The sequence below is a fragment of the Siniperca chuatsi genome, linkage group LG18 (genome assembly GCF_020085105.1).
Source record: "Siniperca chuatsi isolate FFG_IHB_CAS linkage group LG18, ASM2008510v1, whole genome shotgun sequence".
NCBI classification, from domain to species: Eukaryota; Metazoa; Chordata; class Actinopteri; order Centrarchiformes; family Sinipercidae; genus Siniperca; species Siniperca chuatsi.
Window position 1 is genome coordinate 23,632,776 of NC_058059.1, and position 19,291 is coordinate 23,652,066.

Here is a 19,291-nt window from a genome sequence, read left to right on the forward strand (position 1 = left end):
GTAGACCATTTGATGCAAGGACCATTTGACCAGCTGGGCTTGCCCCAACTTTAAAATGTATCACTGGTCGTTCATATTGTGTTGTCTTAGCTACTGGATGAATCCTGGAGCATGTACACCATGGAAAGATGTAGAAAAGGAATGGATACCACCAATAAGATTGCAAGACCTTTTGTTTTCTGGTATTACACACAAGAAATGTATTTTGCGTTATGGACCTATAATAGCATATATGTTATAAACCTTTAAAACAGCTGAACGGTTTCTGGGACTCAAAGAGAAATGGCACAAAACCTCTCTATTTGGCGGAACCTTAATCTACTGACGTGGAACCTTTTATTCAGGACACATGGGCTCAAAACGGCATACGAGTCCTACAAGATTTAAATGGAGATAACTCTTTACTTAGTTTTCAAGGCCTCGTCATGCGTTACAATATTTCCAAACACCTAGTGAGTGCACCTAGAAGAACTGTATCTTACATCTATGCAATCAAACCTGTGTCTTATATCACACCCAACGGTTTCTATTTCCGGCAAGAAAGAGTGGGAGAAAGACATGACACACATGGGAAGAGTGGTAGACTGGGATACAGTATGGAACAACATTGCAGAGTCCTCAAAGAACCAATTTATTCACCTGAAAATATGTCACAAGACTTATATGACCCCATGGAAAAGACACTTGATCAGTCTAAAACCCTATCCGTATTGTACATTTTGCCAGCATGGGGCCCTTCATGCACACTCTGTGGAATTGCCCTGAAGTGTACACTTTCTCTTCACTGACCGGTGTGAACCTATTCTCCATCTTCTGAATGATGACTCAACAATCCAAATCACAGAGAGGGCACGCAAAAAGATTATTTTCTAACACTGGTTACCACCTCACACTCTCTCAAAAAGATCTATATACCTCAACAGAGCACCAGCATATAGTGATGACCACAATGAATTATTTTAAAGAAAATCAGTTTTACTTTTTGTCAGTTAAATAAGAAACAAGCATCAAAATGCTCGCAATCTGCTTGGACCCCGATCATTGCCGCTTTCATTTATTTTGTGCACTGGAACTTTTATTTGCAATTTATTTATTCAGTTTTTGTATGTAAAGCATAAGATAAACAAAACAGTGAATAAAAAATGAAATTAAATATAAAAAGCCAGAGGAAAGCATCAACATGTGTAAAAATGGATTTAAAACTTTCTAAGGCCTTTAAACTAAATCTTTCAAGCTCTCTAAGACTTTAGAGAGTGTGAGAAACAGATGTAGTGTGTGTGTGTGTGTCATTTACCTGCCAGAAGGAGATGTGGCTATCAGCGTTGGAGTACGTTGCCAGGTAACGACCATCAGGGGCAAATGATACTGCTGTGATCGGACCCTTATGACCGTGGATGTTCTAGAGAGAGAGAGAGAGAGAGAGAGAGAGAGAGAGAGAGAGAGATTTTTATTACTGTGTGTCTGTAATAAAAATCAGGTTTTGGATACAGTGAAGAAAAAACTCCCAAATAAGAAAAAAACTAAAAATACTGGGAGCTCACTGGGTAATGTGTGGTAAACATGTGAATCAACAGAAGTAAATTAACAGGAAAATTAATAAATAAAAACAGATTTCATTGGAAATACTTTCTACCACAGAAACAGTCCCTGGAAAAAGAAAGAAGGGAAATAACCAAATATGAATACAACAGCAATAACTTTAAGTCACTATACACTTCACCCAATGTACTACTATGGTACAGTACTACTGCTACATCTAGTAATAAACATATACATGTATATTAATTATGTAATTGCAGCTTATAAAGTGCTTTGTATGAAAATAGATGTGAAAACAGATGATTTTAGATAAAACCGATCTCTATTCTGCCTCATGAAAATGTCATTAGTTCTGCTACACTGTGTTCAGTTCATAAAGTGGTGCTGAGCTGTGTGTGTGTGTAAGTGTGTGTGGGAGGATGGTGTTGCTGTGAGTGATAAAGTAAGAGATATTAATGGAAACAGGAGATCATAATGGTTGAGGTCTTTTCCACAATGCAAACGACTCATGAATTAACTGAAAGGCCTGATGGAAAATACACTACAGTGCATGTTGAGGTACACAACTCACAGGTTTGTGTCTTTTGTTTCAACTCTGTAGCTTACCCCACTCTGGCTACGTGTCACATCCAAAAATCACACTGAGGACATGACTCTCATCACGCCCTGATGTAAAACTACATGGCCTTTAGTTTCACTGCAGTAAACTGGTGGTAACAACCAATAACACCATGGCGGTGTGTCGATCCTGACAAGGGTGTGTTATGAATATGCTATATATATTAGTTTGTCTGGACATCGATGGATCTCAATGCTGAGTAAGTTCTGTTAAACGGTGATAAGCAACCTGAACTCTTCCTGCTTTATTCATTTTGCTGAATGCAAACTGATTTACTCCGGTTTCCCTAATATTCCTGTCTGGAAAATGCATCCGAATGTTATAACATTTTGGGGTTTCATGCCTTCCTTTGGTGTTTGTGGTTTGTTATTGACAGGCACTATGCAATAAAAAGTGCGTTTACGTGAATGTGTGTGCTGCTCTTTATGGCCCAAAATTGTACCACAATTCAGTTTATACAAGATAGACTTATTGATCATTTTACAACACAGGGTTGTATAATGAGATTTTGTTTTGTAGTTCCCTTTATACTACTCAAATAAAAAAAATATCAGTGAATAAATAATAAGTCAACGAAATTAAAACTATTTTACATCAGGTGCTGAGGATGAATTTAGTCTCTCAGCCTGAGGGAAGAAGCTGCTCTGTAGTCTGGTGGTACAACAGCGGATACTTCTGTATCTCTTTCCAGATGGCAGCAGGGTGAACAGGCTGTGGCTGGGGTGGGTACTGTCCTTTCCTTTAGTACCCTTTGGGCTCTGCACAGGCACCCCATGAAGTGTAAAGCAGTGTTATCAAGTTTTTATAGAACCTTTTCACAGATGAAAAACAGACTGGAACAAATAGCCACTTTTTTGTATCAAAGTGTTTTTATCATACAAAAAAAACAACCCTCAAGCATATCTCAAGCTACTCCACATCGTTCCTCATCACCCACGGTAGCTAAAATGAGAGCATCAACTCAAGTTTTCCACAAGATTCCTCTTGTTGATGAATCCAAACTGCAGCAGCAGCTCAAGGTTCAGTCCCAGACTTCAATAAATTCTGTTTTCTAATATAGACGAGATGAAGAACAAATTTTGGTCCTTGTTTAAATTTCATCAAGGCGTCTCAGAAAAACTTGTTTTGCTGCCCAGATTTTCCTTGACAGTAAGTGTTTGGTTTGGACTTGATAATTCCATCAGATGAGGGGCAGCTTCTGGTCCAACAGATGCTGCCATTCGCCTGCAGAGCTCAGGGGACAAAATAAAATGACGTTGTGCTGTGTGTAACACAATAAACTGTCCTACCAGCTGCAGGGTGTGTAACGCAATAACCCCCCCTCCTAGAAATCCCCAGCCCACCTCTGCCTGCGACTGGGATTACAAACTCTCACCTCTGGATGAGATTAAGACGCGTCGCCTCAGGTGCCCAGACCATGAAATAATAACTCTTCTGTGGCGATTAAAGCAACAACAAAAAAAGAGAACATAATGAAATGAAATTCTCATCTTTTTAATTCATTCTCTCCCTCCTCCTTTTAGGGGAAATCCTATTAGATTCCAGCAGTGTTGGCTGAGAAAAAATGGAATTATTTTGATTTCTTTCCAGCCTTCATCCCTGTCTTCCTCCCTTCCTTTCCTTCCTTTCTCACCTCTGCATGATCCCTTTAAAAAAAAAAAAAACAACAACCTTTTCATCCTTCACCTCTGTTAGCCTCCATTATTTTCTTTTTGGCGAGATCCCAAACCACATTTCCCATCACTACTGTCGTTAAAGGCAAAATGATCAAAAGGCCAATCGAGTGGACACCAACATCCAGTTTTTAAGATTTAGATAACTGAACTTGAAATGCTTTTTTAAAATCTGCATTCATTACATTCATTTGGCAGATGCATTTGTCGAAAGCAACCAGTTTGGGGTTTAGTGTCAAGGACAATTCAACATGTGGAGCTGGGGATAAACTAACCTGTTGTGCCACCTGAGCTACAGCTGCCAGGCTGATCTACAAGTGGCACTTGACACTTCTGACATATACTTAAGTGCCTTTGATTGGCATTGCAGACAATGAGCCAATAAACAGAGGATTCAGATTCTTCAGCTGCTTCATGTCTGTGACACAATTCCAAATACTTATAGCCTTCCCTTTTGTTAAATGTATTGTTAATAGTTTTTTTATTATTAAAAGGAAGACAAAAGGTCTTATAAATATCAGAAATGCTCCTTTTTGTCTCAGTCAGCTGGAGGGGCGTGTCTGTGTTTGATTGACAGCAGGTGGCAGGCTGGGTGCCAGTGTTACACCGTAGGGAATGAGAGACAAAGTAAACAAACTTGCACTGTCATGGGCAGACAGTACGCTGTTAGTGGTAAGGACCACACCAACTTCTAACCGGACCCATGTGACATTTGCAGGTACATTTCTATGCTGTTTAAAGTGCTGCAGCTGAGCAGCTTATTCAGCCTGCAAACTGAGGTTAGCAGTGCACTCTTCCCTGGTGAATGTTTGTTTGGTCGCTTGTTCAACAAGCTAAGGTACAGCACAAGACGTGTGTTCATGTTTGTAAGCTAGGTAAGAGGGAGATTTTTAGCAGGAAATCTAATGTGGGCTGTTGTTCAAAGGCTCTTGTGTTGTGTAGTAGACTGCTGTCTGGCTCAGTGTGACCGTCTGCTCTGCCTGTGATAGAACGTAACTGCTTATGCAAGATTTGATTGGCTGTATCAAAATAAGGTCTCCATCTGCTTAGACGGATACTGGAACAGTATTTTGTCTAATTTATACAATCCCTTTTGGTTTATGATTTTTTTTCAAAGGAGAACACAGGACGAGTAATTTACAAAGCAGATATGTATGCTGCAGCAGACAAAACATGCCATTTCATTTCAGTTAGACTTCAATATAATTTAATAATGCTTTGGAATGCTACAGAGCCTTCAGTTCTGATCACACACACACAATTCTTGCCACCATCACAGCTCTGGCTAATGTATAACATCTGGGCAATCAGAGCTCCTGTTGCTGCTTTATGGGTTGGACTTTAATTTTTAGGTGGCACACTGCTTTAATGTTTTCAAATTGCTATGGGAATAGAAACTGTAAATGTTATAGCAGCACACAAATTAAAATGTGAGATGGAATATGATACATAGATATAAATAGCAGATACATAAGTAAACATTTTTAAAATGTATTTTTCTATTCAATTTTAAAATGTAATTAAAAATTCATAATTTAAAGATAGAATAAGGAAATAAAATTATTAACTGGAAAATGTAATGAGTTTATTAATGCATCATCAAATGCAAATGTAATTAAAATAATTTGTAATAGCTTTCTTAAAAGTAAGAATGTGTTGATTACAAAAGTATTCCACATGTATTCCAGTAGTACACTCCAGGCTCCATGCATTGCCTCCACTTGCCCCAATGCCCCACTGCAACACTGCAGTTTGAAATGTAAGACCAATTGACAAAATTGACAGTAACATGAAAACTGTCGTCCAATCAGAGTGCAGGGCTGCAAGAACTGCATGCCAAGAGTACATTATAAGAGTGCTATGATTGAATTTAACTTATTGAATTACTGCATTTGACTGTATTTACAGCATTTAAGAACATGAGATAAGGTCACTTAAATGTTGTAAGACATTCTGAGGACCTGACGACAACCTGATGAGAAAGACAAAAAAAAGGACCAAAAAAAAAAATACATGTATGTATAGTGAAAGCAAGACAGAAAGAGAGAAACAGATTGCAGAGTAGAACTGTTTAATGTGCATCAAATATTGATGCTTTCATATATATTATGATCTGTGTGTGTGTGTGTTTGTGTCATGGTGGACTGCCTACCAAATCAATCAGCCTATCAGAGAGCAGTGAAGCACACTGAAACCATTTATAGCACTCTGGACTTCAATACACCTGACGCCTGGGGACTCCACTGTGTATATGCCTGTGTGTGTGTGTTTGTGACAAGAAGGCTCATCCTATCTTATTCCATCCCTATGACTAAGACTGACAGCTCTTAAACCCTGCCTCCTCTTAAAAAGAAAATTATGTTAACCAACAGTAGGATTTTTTTCACAGAAGGTTGCGCTATTCATAGATTGTTTATTACATTTTTGAGTGATGTATCTGCATCCTCCATAAGGTAGAGCTATAATAAAAACAAACACATTTTGGTTTCAAACTCACAAACCTTACATTGCATATTCAAGAACTTTCTATTGATGTGTTCATTACATTGAGGTGCATAATGAGGAATAGGCCACATGAGCCGAGGCTGGAGCAGATCCTGGCAGTGTGCACTGCAGGAGGGAGTCTGGGCCTGCCCAAGCTTACAAACAAACACGTATTAAACCACCTGTTAAGCCACTATTGAACAATGGCCTCATACTCCTTGTAGGCTATGCCAGGAACGTGGTCGAGCTGTCAAGCAAGCTTATAATTGTGGTGCTGTGTGCTGTGTCAAACTGTTACCAAAGAGAGTTACCAAAGTAAAGTTGTTTCAGTAAGGGAATGCTAACAATGCTAAGTGCTTACAGCTAGTGCAATAGTTGGGTAACCAAGCCTGTTGGTTTCAATAGGGAAAGCTACCTGTGCTAATAATTGGATACAAATAGTACTAGAGGTGAGGCTAACCGAGCATGTTGGCCTCAAAAGGGAATGCTAACAATGCTAACAACTGGGTATAGAAAATGCTAACACAAAAACACCAAACACTGTTGAAAACAACACAGTTGATGCAGCAACAAATACAGATACAGTAAATACAAAAGCAACTGGATGTGTGTAAGAGGCCAGGGCGGGTGCAGTTAACTCAGTACAGAACATATATATATATATATATATATATATATATATATATATATATATATATATATATATATATATATTATATTATATTATATTTATGTTACATATAATAAACCAATTACTGTATCAAAAATATTTTATTACATCAGTGAATTTGCATTTTGACAGTGTATTTCCACTGTATATAGTGTATATGTATGTATACATATAGGGCCAACTCTCACACATTGACCGCAAGACTCGCGCAATTGACACTTTTCATATGCTCTCACGCCACACGTCTATTTTCTCACGCAGTGAAAAACAAATTTATAACTGATATCGTTGCTGTGCAAAAAGAGGACGCTGACAGCACACGGACAGACAAGACAGAGCAGCACAGCACAACAGCAGCACCGTGAAAAACCAATGAACTGAGTTCAAGGTGCTTCCATAGATAATACCTGATTCAGTATAAAGGCAAAGAAATAACAAATTAAAACTAAAATGTAGCAAAGTTTGAAGGAGCTACTGGCCGCTCCCGATTCCACATTTTGGCACCAAAATGAATCCATAAATTCACTAGAATGCAAGAAAAGATACCTTGGTTAGGTTTGGTCTCCCAATTTAGGCTATGATGACTGGAGGTTGGCAAGTATGCTGATCAACCATTCATCATTGACCATGATTATTGACTTGGCTTTTCATCTATAAATGCTTTAAAATTGTGAATTGGGCTGCTGAACTTTTTAAACAAAATCCCTGGGGGTTGAGGAATGATGACCCCGACCCCTGCGGTGGGTAATGTCACAGAAGGCCTACTCGTAAAATTCACTGACTTCACTAATACCGAATCCCACTCCAAACTGAATTGAAAAGTTGGCAGCCCTGGTATATGTGTGTATATGACTAACTTTTTAGGGTCTGCATTATTTAAAGCTTGTTCATTAATATTATTAATTATTTTTTTGTAAAAGTTGTTGGTTTTAATACAGAATGCTAAAAATGCTAACAACTGAGTGCAGACAGTGTACTAGGTCTGCATTAAAGGGTTCCAGTGTAGCTGTGCATGCAGCCACCAAAGCTGACATGCACTTCCTCAAAAATGTAATTACACGTCCCCTCCTTGAACCGCCACCTTAACGTGGTGGAGGGGTTTGAGTACCCGAATGACCCTGGGAGCTATGTTGCCTGGGGCTGTATGCCCCTGGTAGGGTCACCCATGGCAAACAGGTCCAGGGTGACGGGTCAGACCAAGAGCGGTTCAGAAGACCCTTATGGATTATTTAAAATCAAGGCCAGTTACGTCGCCCCCGGATTGGCGCTACCGGGCCCCACCCTGGAGCCAGGCCTGGGGTGGGTGCCCGACGGCGAGCGCCTGGTGGCGGGCCTTTCCCCACGGGGCCCGGCCGGGCACTGCCCGAAGGAGCGGCGTGGGGCCGTCCTCCCGTGGACCCACCACCCGCAGGAGGATCCGTGAGGGCCGGTGCAGAGAGATCTGGGCGGCAGTCGAAGGCAGGGGCTTCGCGACCAGATCTCCGGACACAGAAACTGGCTCTAGGGACATGGAATGTCACTTCGCTGGGGAAGGAGCCTGAGCTTGTGCGGGAGGTTGAGCGTTACCGGCTAGATATAGTCGGCCTCGCCTCCACGCACAGCCTGGGCTCTGGAACCCGTCTCCTCGAGAGGGGCTGGGCGCTCCATTTCTCTGGCGTTGCCGGGCGGGGAGAGGCGGCGGGCTGGTGTGGGCCTGCTCATAGCCCCACAGCTCAGCCGTCACGTGTTGGAGTTTACCCCAGTGAACAAGAGGGTCGCGTCCCTCCGCCTCCGGGTGGGGGACAGGTCTCTCACTGTTGTGGCGGCCTACGGGCCGAACAGCAGTGCAGAGTACCAGGCCTTCTTGGAGTCCCTGGGAGGGGTACTAGACAGTGCACCACCCGGGGACTCCGTTGTTCTACTGGGGGACTTCAACGCCCACGTGGGCAACGACAGTGACACCTGGAGAGGGGTAATCGGAAGGAACGGCCCCTGATCTGAACCCGAGCGGTGTTCAGTTGTTGGACTTCTGTGCTAGTTACAGTTTGTCCATAACTAACACCATGTTCAAGCACAAGGGTGTCCATCAGTGCACGTGGCACCAGGACACCTTAGGCCGGAGGTCGATGATCGACTTTGTTGTCGTATCATCTGACCTCCCGCCGCGTGTCTTGGACACTCGGGTGAAGAGAGGGGCGGAGCTGTCAACCGATCACCACCTGGTGGTGAGTTGGATCCGCTGGCGGGGAGGAAGCCGGACAGACTTGGCAGGCCCAAGCGTATCGTGAGGGTCTGCTGGGAACGTCTGGCGGAGCCCTCTGTCAGCAGGGTCTACAACTCACACCTCCGGGAGAGCTTCTCCCAGATCCCGGGAGGCTGGGGACATTGAGTCCGAGTGGACCATGTTTTCCACCTCCATTGTCGATCGCGCGGCTCGTAGCTGTGGTCGCAAGGTTTCTGGTGCCTGTCGCGGCGGCAATCCCGAACACGGTGGTGGGCGCGGGAAGTAAGGGATGCCGTCAGGCTGAAGAAGGAGTCCTATCGGGCCTTGTTGGCTCGTGGGACTCCCGAGGCAGCTGACAGGTACCGGCAGGCTAAGCGTGCTGCAGCCCGTGCGGTCACAGAGGCAAAAACTCAGGACTGGGAGAGGTTCGGAGAGGCCATGGAGGAGGACTATCGGTCGGCCTCAAAGAAATTCTGGCAAACCGTCCGGCGGCTCAGGAGGGGGAAGCAGTTCTTCACCAACACCTTGTAGGGTGCGGGTGGAGAGCTGTTGACCTCGACTGGGGATGTTGTCGGACGGTGGAAGGAATACTTTGAGGATCTCCTCAATCCCGCTGTCACGTCTTCCGAAGAGGAAGCGGAGGCTGGGGACCGGAGGCGGACTCATCCATCACCCTGGCCGAAGTCACTGAGGTTGTTGGCAAGCTCCTTGGTGGCAAGGCTTCGGGGTGGATGAGATCCGTCCCTGAGTATCTTAAGTCTCTGGATGTTGTGGGACTGTCTTGGCTGACACGTCTCTGCAACATCGCGTGGCGATCTGGGACAGTGCCTCTGGACTGGCAGACCGGGGTGGTGGTCCTCTGTATAAGAAGGGGACCGGAGGGTGTGTTCCAATCACAGAGGGATCACACTTCTCAGCCTCCCGGTAAGGTCTATTCCAGGGTACTGGAGAGGAGAATTCGTCCGATAGTCGAACCTCGGATTCAGGAGGAGCAGAGTGGTTTTCGTCCCGGTCGTGGAACACTGGACCAGCTCTATACTCTCCATCGGGTGCTCGAGGGTTCATGGGAGTTTGCCCAACCAGTCCACATGTGCTTTGTGGATCTGGAGAAGGCATTCGACCGTGTGCCCCGGGCGCTTTGTGGGGAGTGCTCTGGGAGTATGGGGTCCGGGGCCTTTGCTAAGGGCTGTCCGGTCCCTGTATAACGGAGCAGGAGCTGTGTTCACATTGCCGGCAGTAAGTCAGACCTGTTCCCGGTGCATGTTGGACTCCGCCAGGGCTGCCCTTTGTCACCGGTTCTGTTCATAATTTATATGGACAGAATTTCTAGGCGCAGTCAGGGGCCGGAGGGTGTCCGGTTTGGGAACCACAGGATCTCATCTCTGCTGTTTGCAGATGATGTCGTTCTGATGGCTTCTTCAAACCAGGACCTGCAGCATGCACTGGGACGGTTTGCAGCCGAGTGTGAAGCAGCTGGGATGAGAATCAGCTCTTCCAAATCTGAGGCCATGGTTCTTGACCGGAAAAAGGTGGTTTGCTCTCTTCGCGTGGGTGGGGAGTCCTTGCCCCAAGTGGAGGAGTTTAAGTATCTCGGGGCTTGTTCACGAGTGAGGGACGGATGGAGCGTGAGATTGACAGGCGGATCGGTGCAGCGTCTGCAGTGATGCGGGCGCTGTATCGGACCGTTGTGGTAAAGAAGGAGCTGAGTCGAAAGACAAAGCTCTCGATTTACATCGGTCAATCACGCGCTCCTGCCCTCACCTATGGTCATGAGCTTTGGGTAGTGACCGAAAGGACAAGATCGCGGATACAAGCGGCCGAAATGGGCTTCCTCCGCCCGAGTGGCTGGGCGCTCCCTTAGAGATAGGGTGAGGAGCTCAGTCACACGGGGAGCTCGGAGTAGAGCCGCTGCTCCTCCACGTCGAGAGGAGCCAGCTGAGGTGGCTAGGGCATCTGATCCGGATGTCTCCTGGGCGCCTCCTCGGGGGAGGTGTTCTGGGCATGTCCCACCGGGGCGGCCCGGGAAGACCCAGGACACGCTGGAGGGACTATGTCTCTCGGCTGGCCTGGGAACGCCTCGGGATCCCCCCGGAGGAGCTGGAGGAAGTGTCTGGGGCGAAGGAAGTCTGGGAGTCCCTGCTTAGACTGCTGCCCCCGCGACCCGGCCCCGGATAAGCGGAAGAAGATGGATGGATGGATGGATGGACGTCTATGGTGGGACTGCAGTTAACCCCTTGCATCAAGTATAAAACTATTTTAAGCATATGTGATTCTTCAGTTTATGGCTAGCTACACTGGTTGGCTTCCGGGATGTACAGTGGGAGGTGCTAATTCAGAGCTCAGGAAGAGCTACACCTTCAGTTACAGAGTGTTTTTTATGGTTTCAGAGGTTACAGTAAGAAACAGCTGCAGAAAGAGAGAAAGATCAGTCAGATTGTTTCTTTGTGTTCAATTAGTAGACTAAAGAAGCAGAGCAGCAGCTGGACACACACACACACACACACACACACACGCACAGAGTAATGCAGCTGACAAAGGGCTGTTCACGGAGGCTAATCAAAGCTGTGGCAGATGGTCATGCAGGGACTAGCTAGCTAAGGTTGGACACACACAAAGATTTTTAAACCAAAACTCTGCCTCTCATCTCATTCTTTCTCTTCTCCTCGCACTCTTCTTTCTATGCTTCCATCCTTCCTTCCTTTTCCCTTTCTCCCCTCCTCTATTATCTGCTCTTTTCCTTCTTTTAACCCTCTACAAGGCCATCTCTCCTTGCTTTTCTCCTTCTCTCGGTACGGGACGGTACCGAGAGAACTGTAGTCCAGTGTTCTGGGTGGTGAGGAGTAGATGTAATCCTTGACCAGCCATTCAAAGCACTTCATCACTACAGAGGTGAGTGCCACTGGACGGTAGTCATTCAGGCAGGCTGGTCTTATTTTCTCGGGCACAGGAAAAATGGTGGACTTCTTGAAGCACGTAGGTATGACAGAGCCAGGGACAGGTTGAACATCATTGTGAACACCGGCGCTAGTTGGCCAGCATAAAGTTTGAGGACCCACCCACTGATACTGTCTGCTGTTTTCTTGGTGTTCACATGCTTGAAAGCCCTCCTGACAACATGCTCAGAAAGAGTGATAGGTGTGAAAGGTGCACCTACCCATCCATTAACCTCTGCTTCATCTGTTTTTGCTTGTTGGCTGCAGATAGCCTCAAAGCGAGCATAAACGTTGTTTAGCTCACTTGCCAGAGACGCATCAGCACTTGACAAGGAGGGGGGTGGGTGGGCTTTTAATATGACATAGTTCTTAGACCTTGCCACATGCTTCTGGGATTGCCCTCCTGATATTGTAGTTCTACTTTCTTCCCGTAATCCCTTTTTGCCTCCTTTACTGCTCATACATTGTAGGCTGCTGCTTTAGTATTGTCCATGTTTCCTGCAGCGGTGAGCTAAATTCTACAGTCAGCAGGCTAACATAATGCTATGTTTAGCAGGTATAATGATTATCATTGACACAATCTTAGTTTAGCGCGTTAACATGCTAACATTTGCAAATTAGCACTAAACTCAAAGTACAGCTGAAGCTGATAGGTATGTCATTAGATTTGCAGGTATGTCGTCATAAACCAAAGTATTGGACAAATTAAAGTTTTGACTTGAAAAGTTATTACAGTTCATCCTCTGTGGAACATGAATGTCTGTACCAAATTTTGTTCCAATCCTCAAGTAGATGCTGTAATATTTCACTGAATAAGTGAAGACTGGTGGCGCTGCAGGAAAGGTCAGAGGGTCATTCAAATTCCTCCTCTAGGGATCTTGGATGTATCTAAAAATTTCATGACTATCCATCCTATAGTTGTGAAATAACTGGCCGAGACTTGGAAGTATAATTCATTAGGTACCAATAATTACCATAATCAGTAAGACTCAGAATTAATAAAACCTAAAAGATACCCAGCCCTATTAATGAATATGACAGATTTAGCTCACATTTTAAATTAAACACTTGAAATGGTTCCAGCACACACACTCACATGCACACACCGTTCCTGCAAAGCCATTATCTATTAAATGTTAATTACTGCAAATAACAAAGAAAAGCTAAAGCGTCTCATGTCTTTATACTGTGCACACAAACATAAAGACCCACACACAATCAAACTAAATGTCAGGTGAACGGGGGCCAGTGCTGTTATCAGATATAAGTGACCCCCTCCATCAGACTAGACTGCTCAGGTTACTGCAAATCAATATGCAGCAAATTACCAACACACACACACACACAGAAACACACACAAACATAAAGGCAAGTAGCACACACAAACACATACACTATACAATCTCACACACAATCAAACATAAAATTGTACAAAGACAAAAACATGATTAACACAGTCATTGCTTCATCATTAATCAATTGATGAGAGAGAGAAAAAATAAGTTGGGGCAAGAAAACTCTCCTGCTTCCCTCTTTCTTTTCCCCTCCCTCTCATTTCCCGTTATTTACACCCCTTGTTACTGCTCTCCTGTTGTTTCCTCTCATCTCTTCCTCTACTCTCCTGTCATTAGAGATAATACATTTTCATTGATGGAGAGAAAAATTCAAAGATAGGTGAGGAAAAATTAGACAGACTGAAGGCGAGTTAAATAGATGGATCAAATGATGGAAGTTTGATGATTTATTGGAAGACTGTAAAAAAGACAGGAGGATGGACAAAATGATGAAGAAATGGACAGATTAATAAAGTAGATGATCATTTCAGTGATTGGTGGATGGACGTAGCATTAATTTCCTGAATGGGTAGATGGATGGATGATAATGCAAAGGATGTACAGAGATGAATGTGATTCATTAATTTGAGTGATTGTTAACTGCATTATCTTTTGTCCCACAATCCTAAGAGCCACTGAACGCAGTATTGGCCAGTCTGACCGGTGACCCAGATGTCACTAGGTCAATAAAAAGGTCAGTGATACTTTGTTCTGTTTCTTCTCTTTTCTCCTAGAATCTATCAGTGTGGCGGACGGCCGTGGCCGGCCTGCTCACCAGCAGACACCCACCTGAACTCTCTCGTCCTGGATTTGCCATGTAATCAGCTCAGAGCAGAAACACGCAGCAGACCCGAAGTTTAGCGCCAATGGCTGTTGCACAAAGCCTGCCAGCTAACCTCACATGCTAACAGGAGCACAAAGCAAGTTAACGAAGCAAGTAAACTATGTAAGGACAACCACAGACGGAGCAACCGGCTTCCTCCGATCTCTACAAGTGGACACAACAGACGCTTCCACAGCAGAACCACAACGGAACCACAATTCTTCCCAGCTTGGCTCGTCGCACAACAGACTGACCGCCGGCTAACAGCAGCACCAAAGCCACCTCTCTTTCCCTCCTGAGAGACAGTAACGTAACAACTGGGCATAGCATGGAGTAACAACGTACTTGGCAAAGCACATGGCTGCTTAGTTAATGATGCACGTTACTGATGTGTTTTTCTGAGGTTTTATTGTTGTGATCTTCTGTTAGGTTAATTTGGTAGCCACACTTTAAGTTTACGTTATGCTCCTTGGGTCTTTTGCATGCTAACTAACTCCTTTTAACTTGGCACTGTTATCCTAAACAGATCACACACATACACCTCTAATTTGACTCAAACACAACCACACAAACGGCAGAGAGAAACTATAAAGCTCCCGCTTCAGATGTTCCTTTCTTTCTGACCACGTGGGTTTGTGCTTGTGCATGCAAGACATACGGAGTCAGAACAAAGAAACACACACATTCCTTTTGGCGCACACCCAGACCTGTGCACATACACCCTTTTTAACTCTGTAGTTTAGTGTATTTAGAGTTAGTATTCATATTGTGTGTTTTTGCTTTGTTTCTGTTAAATAAATGCTTGTGTATATTTATGCTGGTTTCTTTAATGTTGCACAAGGGTGAGTAATTTTCCAACCTCTTCTATGTTGAACTCCAAACTCCAAGGGTGGATGGAAGGGAGTTTGAGTTTTGAAAGGGAGTTTGAAAGGTGGGGTGGATTAATAGATGGATCACGGACTGGATGGATGGATGGATGGATATGATTGGAGAGCAGATGGATGGATGAATGGATAGATGGACATTTGACTTTGGTGTCAATCAGAAACTAATCAGCTCCTTGAGTTTTTCCTTCCTGTTGCAATCAAACAAACAGAGCTGCTGAGATGAGTGTTGTGGTTTTCAATGTACCTGGCATTTTCCAGTACGAACATCGTAGAGGGCCACTGAACCCTGGCGAGCTCCGATGGCGATGCGGTGACTACGGTCACAGTAACCAACCATGTAGAACCTGAACAAATGGAAAACAAACACATTCAATTGGGCATCATCTAGCAATAGGGGTCTCACAATTTTGATACTAAAACAAAAATAAACCCTTGAATATATATATATCACATTTGATACCATGTAGCCTACATAAATCAAGACTCGATAGTCTAACAATGGCATAGCCGTCAGGGCTTCAATTGTGGCTCTGGACTGGGCAAAGGCCTATCTTGGAATTAGGTTCAATCAAACACTGGCATGTCAGGTTTCTTGAAAATGTCACGATGGGTATGTTCAAGTGATCACTTTAATGGGTTACATGTATGTATACATATACACACACACACACACACACACACACACACATTTACATACATACATATACATCTATATATATACACACACATAAATATACAAATATATACATATATACACATATATGCATACATATATACATACATATACACATATACATACATATACATATATTCATATATACATATATATACATATATACATATATATACACATATATATACACACATATATACATACATATATATATATATACACACATATATATTCACATATACATATATATACATATATATATGGTGGTGTGAAAAAGTGGTGTGATACAGTGGTGTGAAAAAGTGTTTGCCCCCTTCCTGATGTCTTATTTTTTTGCATGTTTGTCACACTTTAATGTTTCAGATCATCAAACAAATTTAAATATTAGTCAAAGATAACACAAGTAAAACACAATGCAAAGACCACGTAGAATTTATTTATTTTAAAATAGTAGAATAGTATCTCCGATGGCGATGCGGTGACGACGGTCACAGTAACCAACCATGTAGTGTTAATATTAATAAATTAGTAATAATAGGAATGACAGCTGCAGAAGCAGTTGTCGAGCAGGAACACAGGGACAGCAGGTGGCCCACAACCACAGATCCAGTCTCTGCTGTTCCGGAGGCAGAAATATCTGCTGAAAGTGACAGAAGGAGAGAGGAGAGAAACAAGAAAGCACAAAACTGCGGGAGAGAGAAGATGTTGAGTTAGTAACATGCAGTAATGGGATAAAAATGCATACAGATGGAGAGGGAGAGAAGGAGAGAGGAAAGAGGCGCATCATGGGAAGTCTCCCAGCAGTCTAGACCTATAGCAGCATATCTAAGGGATGGTTCAGTACTCACCCAAGCCAGCCCTAACTATAAGCTTTATCAAAGAGGAAAGTCTTCAGCCTACTCTTAAATGTGGAAATGGTGTCTGCCTCCCAAACTCAAACTGGGACCTAATTCCACAGGAGAGGAGCTTGATAACTGAAGGCTCTGGCTCCCAATCTACTTTTGGAGACTCTAGGAACCACAAGTAACCCTGCAACCTGGGAGCGCAGTGTTCTAGTCAGATAATATGGTATTATGAGATCTTTAAGATACGATGGCCATTAAGAGCTTTGTAGGTGAGAAGAAGGATTTTAAATTTTATTCTAGATTTTACAGGGAGCCAGTGCAGAGAAGCTAATATTGGAGAGATATGATCTCTTTTCCTAGTTTTTGTCAGTACACGTGCCGCAGCATTCTGGATCAACTGGGGAGTCTTAAGCGACTTATTCGGGCAGCCGGATAAAAAGGAATTGCAGTAGTCCAGCCTAGAAGTAACAAATGCATGCACAAATTTTTCGGCATCATTTTGAGACAGGATGTGCCTGATTTTTGCAATATTACATAGGTGAAAGAAGGCAGTCCTTGAAGTTTGTTTCATGTGGGAGTTAAAGGATAAATCCTGGTTCCTTACGGTGCTGCTGGAGGCCAGGGCAATGCCATCTAGAGTAACTATATCTTTAAATAATTTGTCTCGGAGGTGTTTGGGACCAAGAACAATAAACAAGAGTTTAACATCAGAAAGTTGCAGGTCATCCAGGTCTTTATGTCCTCAAGGCATACCTGAAGTTTAGTTAACTGGTTAGTTTCATCTGGCTTGATCGATAGATATAATTGGGTATCATCTGCATAGCAATGAAAGTTTATGGAGCGCTTCCTAATAATATTGCCTAGAGGAAGCATATATAAGGTGAATAGAATCGGTCCAAGCACAGAACCTTGTGGAACTCTGTGACTAACTTTGGCATGCACGGAGGACTCACCTTTAACATGTACAAACTGAGATCGATCTGATAGATACGATTCAAACCAGCTTAGTGCGGTTCCTGTAATGCCAATTACATGTTCCAGTCTCTGTAATAGGATGTGATGGTCAATGGTGTTGAACGCAGCACTAAGATCTAACAAGACAACAAGTACAGAGACAAGTCCACTGTCTGATGCAATTAAAAGGTCATTTGTAATTTTCACCAGTGCTGTCTCTGTGCTATGATGCACTCAAAATCCTGACTGAAAATCCTCAAATAAACTATTGTTATTTAGAAAATTACACAACTGATTGGCGCCTGCTTTCTCAAAGATCTTAGAAAAAAAGGGAAGGTTAGATATAGGTCTATAGTTGGCTAAAACCCCAGTATCAAGATTGGGCTTTTTAAGAAGCAGTTTAATTACAGCTACTTTAAAGGATTGTGGTACATAGCCTGTTGATAAAGACAGATTGATCATATCCAGTAAAGAAGTGCTAATTAAGGGTAAAACGCCTTTAAGCAGCCTAGTTGGAATGGGGTCTAAGAGACAGGTTGATGGCTTAGATGAATTAATCATCGAAGTCAGCTGAAGAAGGTTGACAGGAGCAAAGCAGCAAAAACACACATCAGGCTCTACAGCTGTTTCCAAGGTTCCTGTGTTTGAAGACAAGTTAGCACCGGTTAAAGGCAGGACTTGATGAATTTTTTCTCAAATAGTTAAAATTTTATCATTAAAGAAGCTCATGAAGTTGTTGCTACTGAGAGCTATAGGAATACATGGTTTAATAGAGCTGTGATTCTCTGTCAGCCTGGCTACAGTGCTGAAAAGAAACCTGGGGTTGTTTTTATTTTCCTCTATTAATGTTTAGTAAGCTGCTCTGGCATTACGGAGGGCTTTCCTATATGTTTTAAGACGATCTTGCCAGACTAAACGGGATTCCTCCAGGTTGTTGGAACGCCATTTCTTTTCAAGTTTTCGTGATGTTTACTTTAATTTGCGGGTTTGGGGGTTATACCATGGAGCTAACCTACTTTGTTTTATTATCTTCTTTTTTAGAGAAGCGATAGAATCGAGTGTTGTTCGCAGTGAGCCTGCAGCGCTATCAACTTGATGGTCAATTTGGGAGGGGCTGAAATTTGCATAGGAGTCCTCTGTTATATTGCGACTTTACACTGAATTAAATGCAGATGGGATCGCTTTCTTGAATCTAGCCACAGCAATATCAGATAAACATCTAGAGTAAGAATTTTTACCTAATGGTGTGTAGTCCAGTAATAGCAGTTCAAAAGTTATTAAATAATGGTCCGTTAAAGAAGGATTCTGTAGAAAGACTATTAAATGTTCAATTTCAATACCATATACCAGAACAAGGTCGAGGGTGTGATTAAACAAAGAGTGGCTTCATGTACACTCTGACAAAAGCCAACTGAATCTAATAATGAGATAAATGGCTATCATTTTCAACGTCCACATGAATATTGAAATCACCTACAATAACCACTTTATCTGTTTTAAGGACTAAACTTGATAAAAACTCAATTCAGAATTCAGATAAAAACTCAGAATAAGGACCAGGAGCGCGGTACACTATAACAAATAGAATTGGATGTCTTGTTTTCCAGGTTGGGTGTGAAAGACTAAGAACAAGGCTTTCGAATGAGTTATAATT

At 43.1% G+C, this 19,291-nt stretch overlaps 1 protein-coding gene and 1 long non-coding RNA gene across 4 annotated transcripts in view; one reads left to right on the forward strand and one right to left on the reverse strand.

The window, feature by feature from the left end:
• The window catches only part of LOC122865207 (WD repeat-containing protein 7), a 174,773-nt gene that overhangs the window by 11,075 nt on the left and 144,407 nt on the right, over positions 1-19,291 (reverse strand). For all 3 annotated transcript variants that reach the window (XM_044173313.1, XM_044173312.1, XM_044173314.1), the window contains 2 exons: positions 15,410-15,509; positions 1,295-1,399 (listed from right to left, as the gene is read on the reverse strand). In XM_044173313.1, coding sequence (XP_044029248.1) covers positions 1,295-1,399; positions 15,410-15,509 — 205 coding nt within the window. The remainder of the gene's footprint in view (positions 1-1,294; positions 1,400-15,409; positions 15,510-19,291) is intronic.
• On the forward strand, positions 4,384-14,582 carry LOC122865208. Its single transcript, XR_006375418.1, has 2 exons — positions 4,384-4,549; positions 14,190-14,582. It is a non-coding gene; the product is annotated as an uncharacterized LOC122865208 (long non-coding RNA).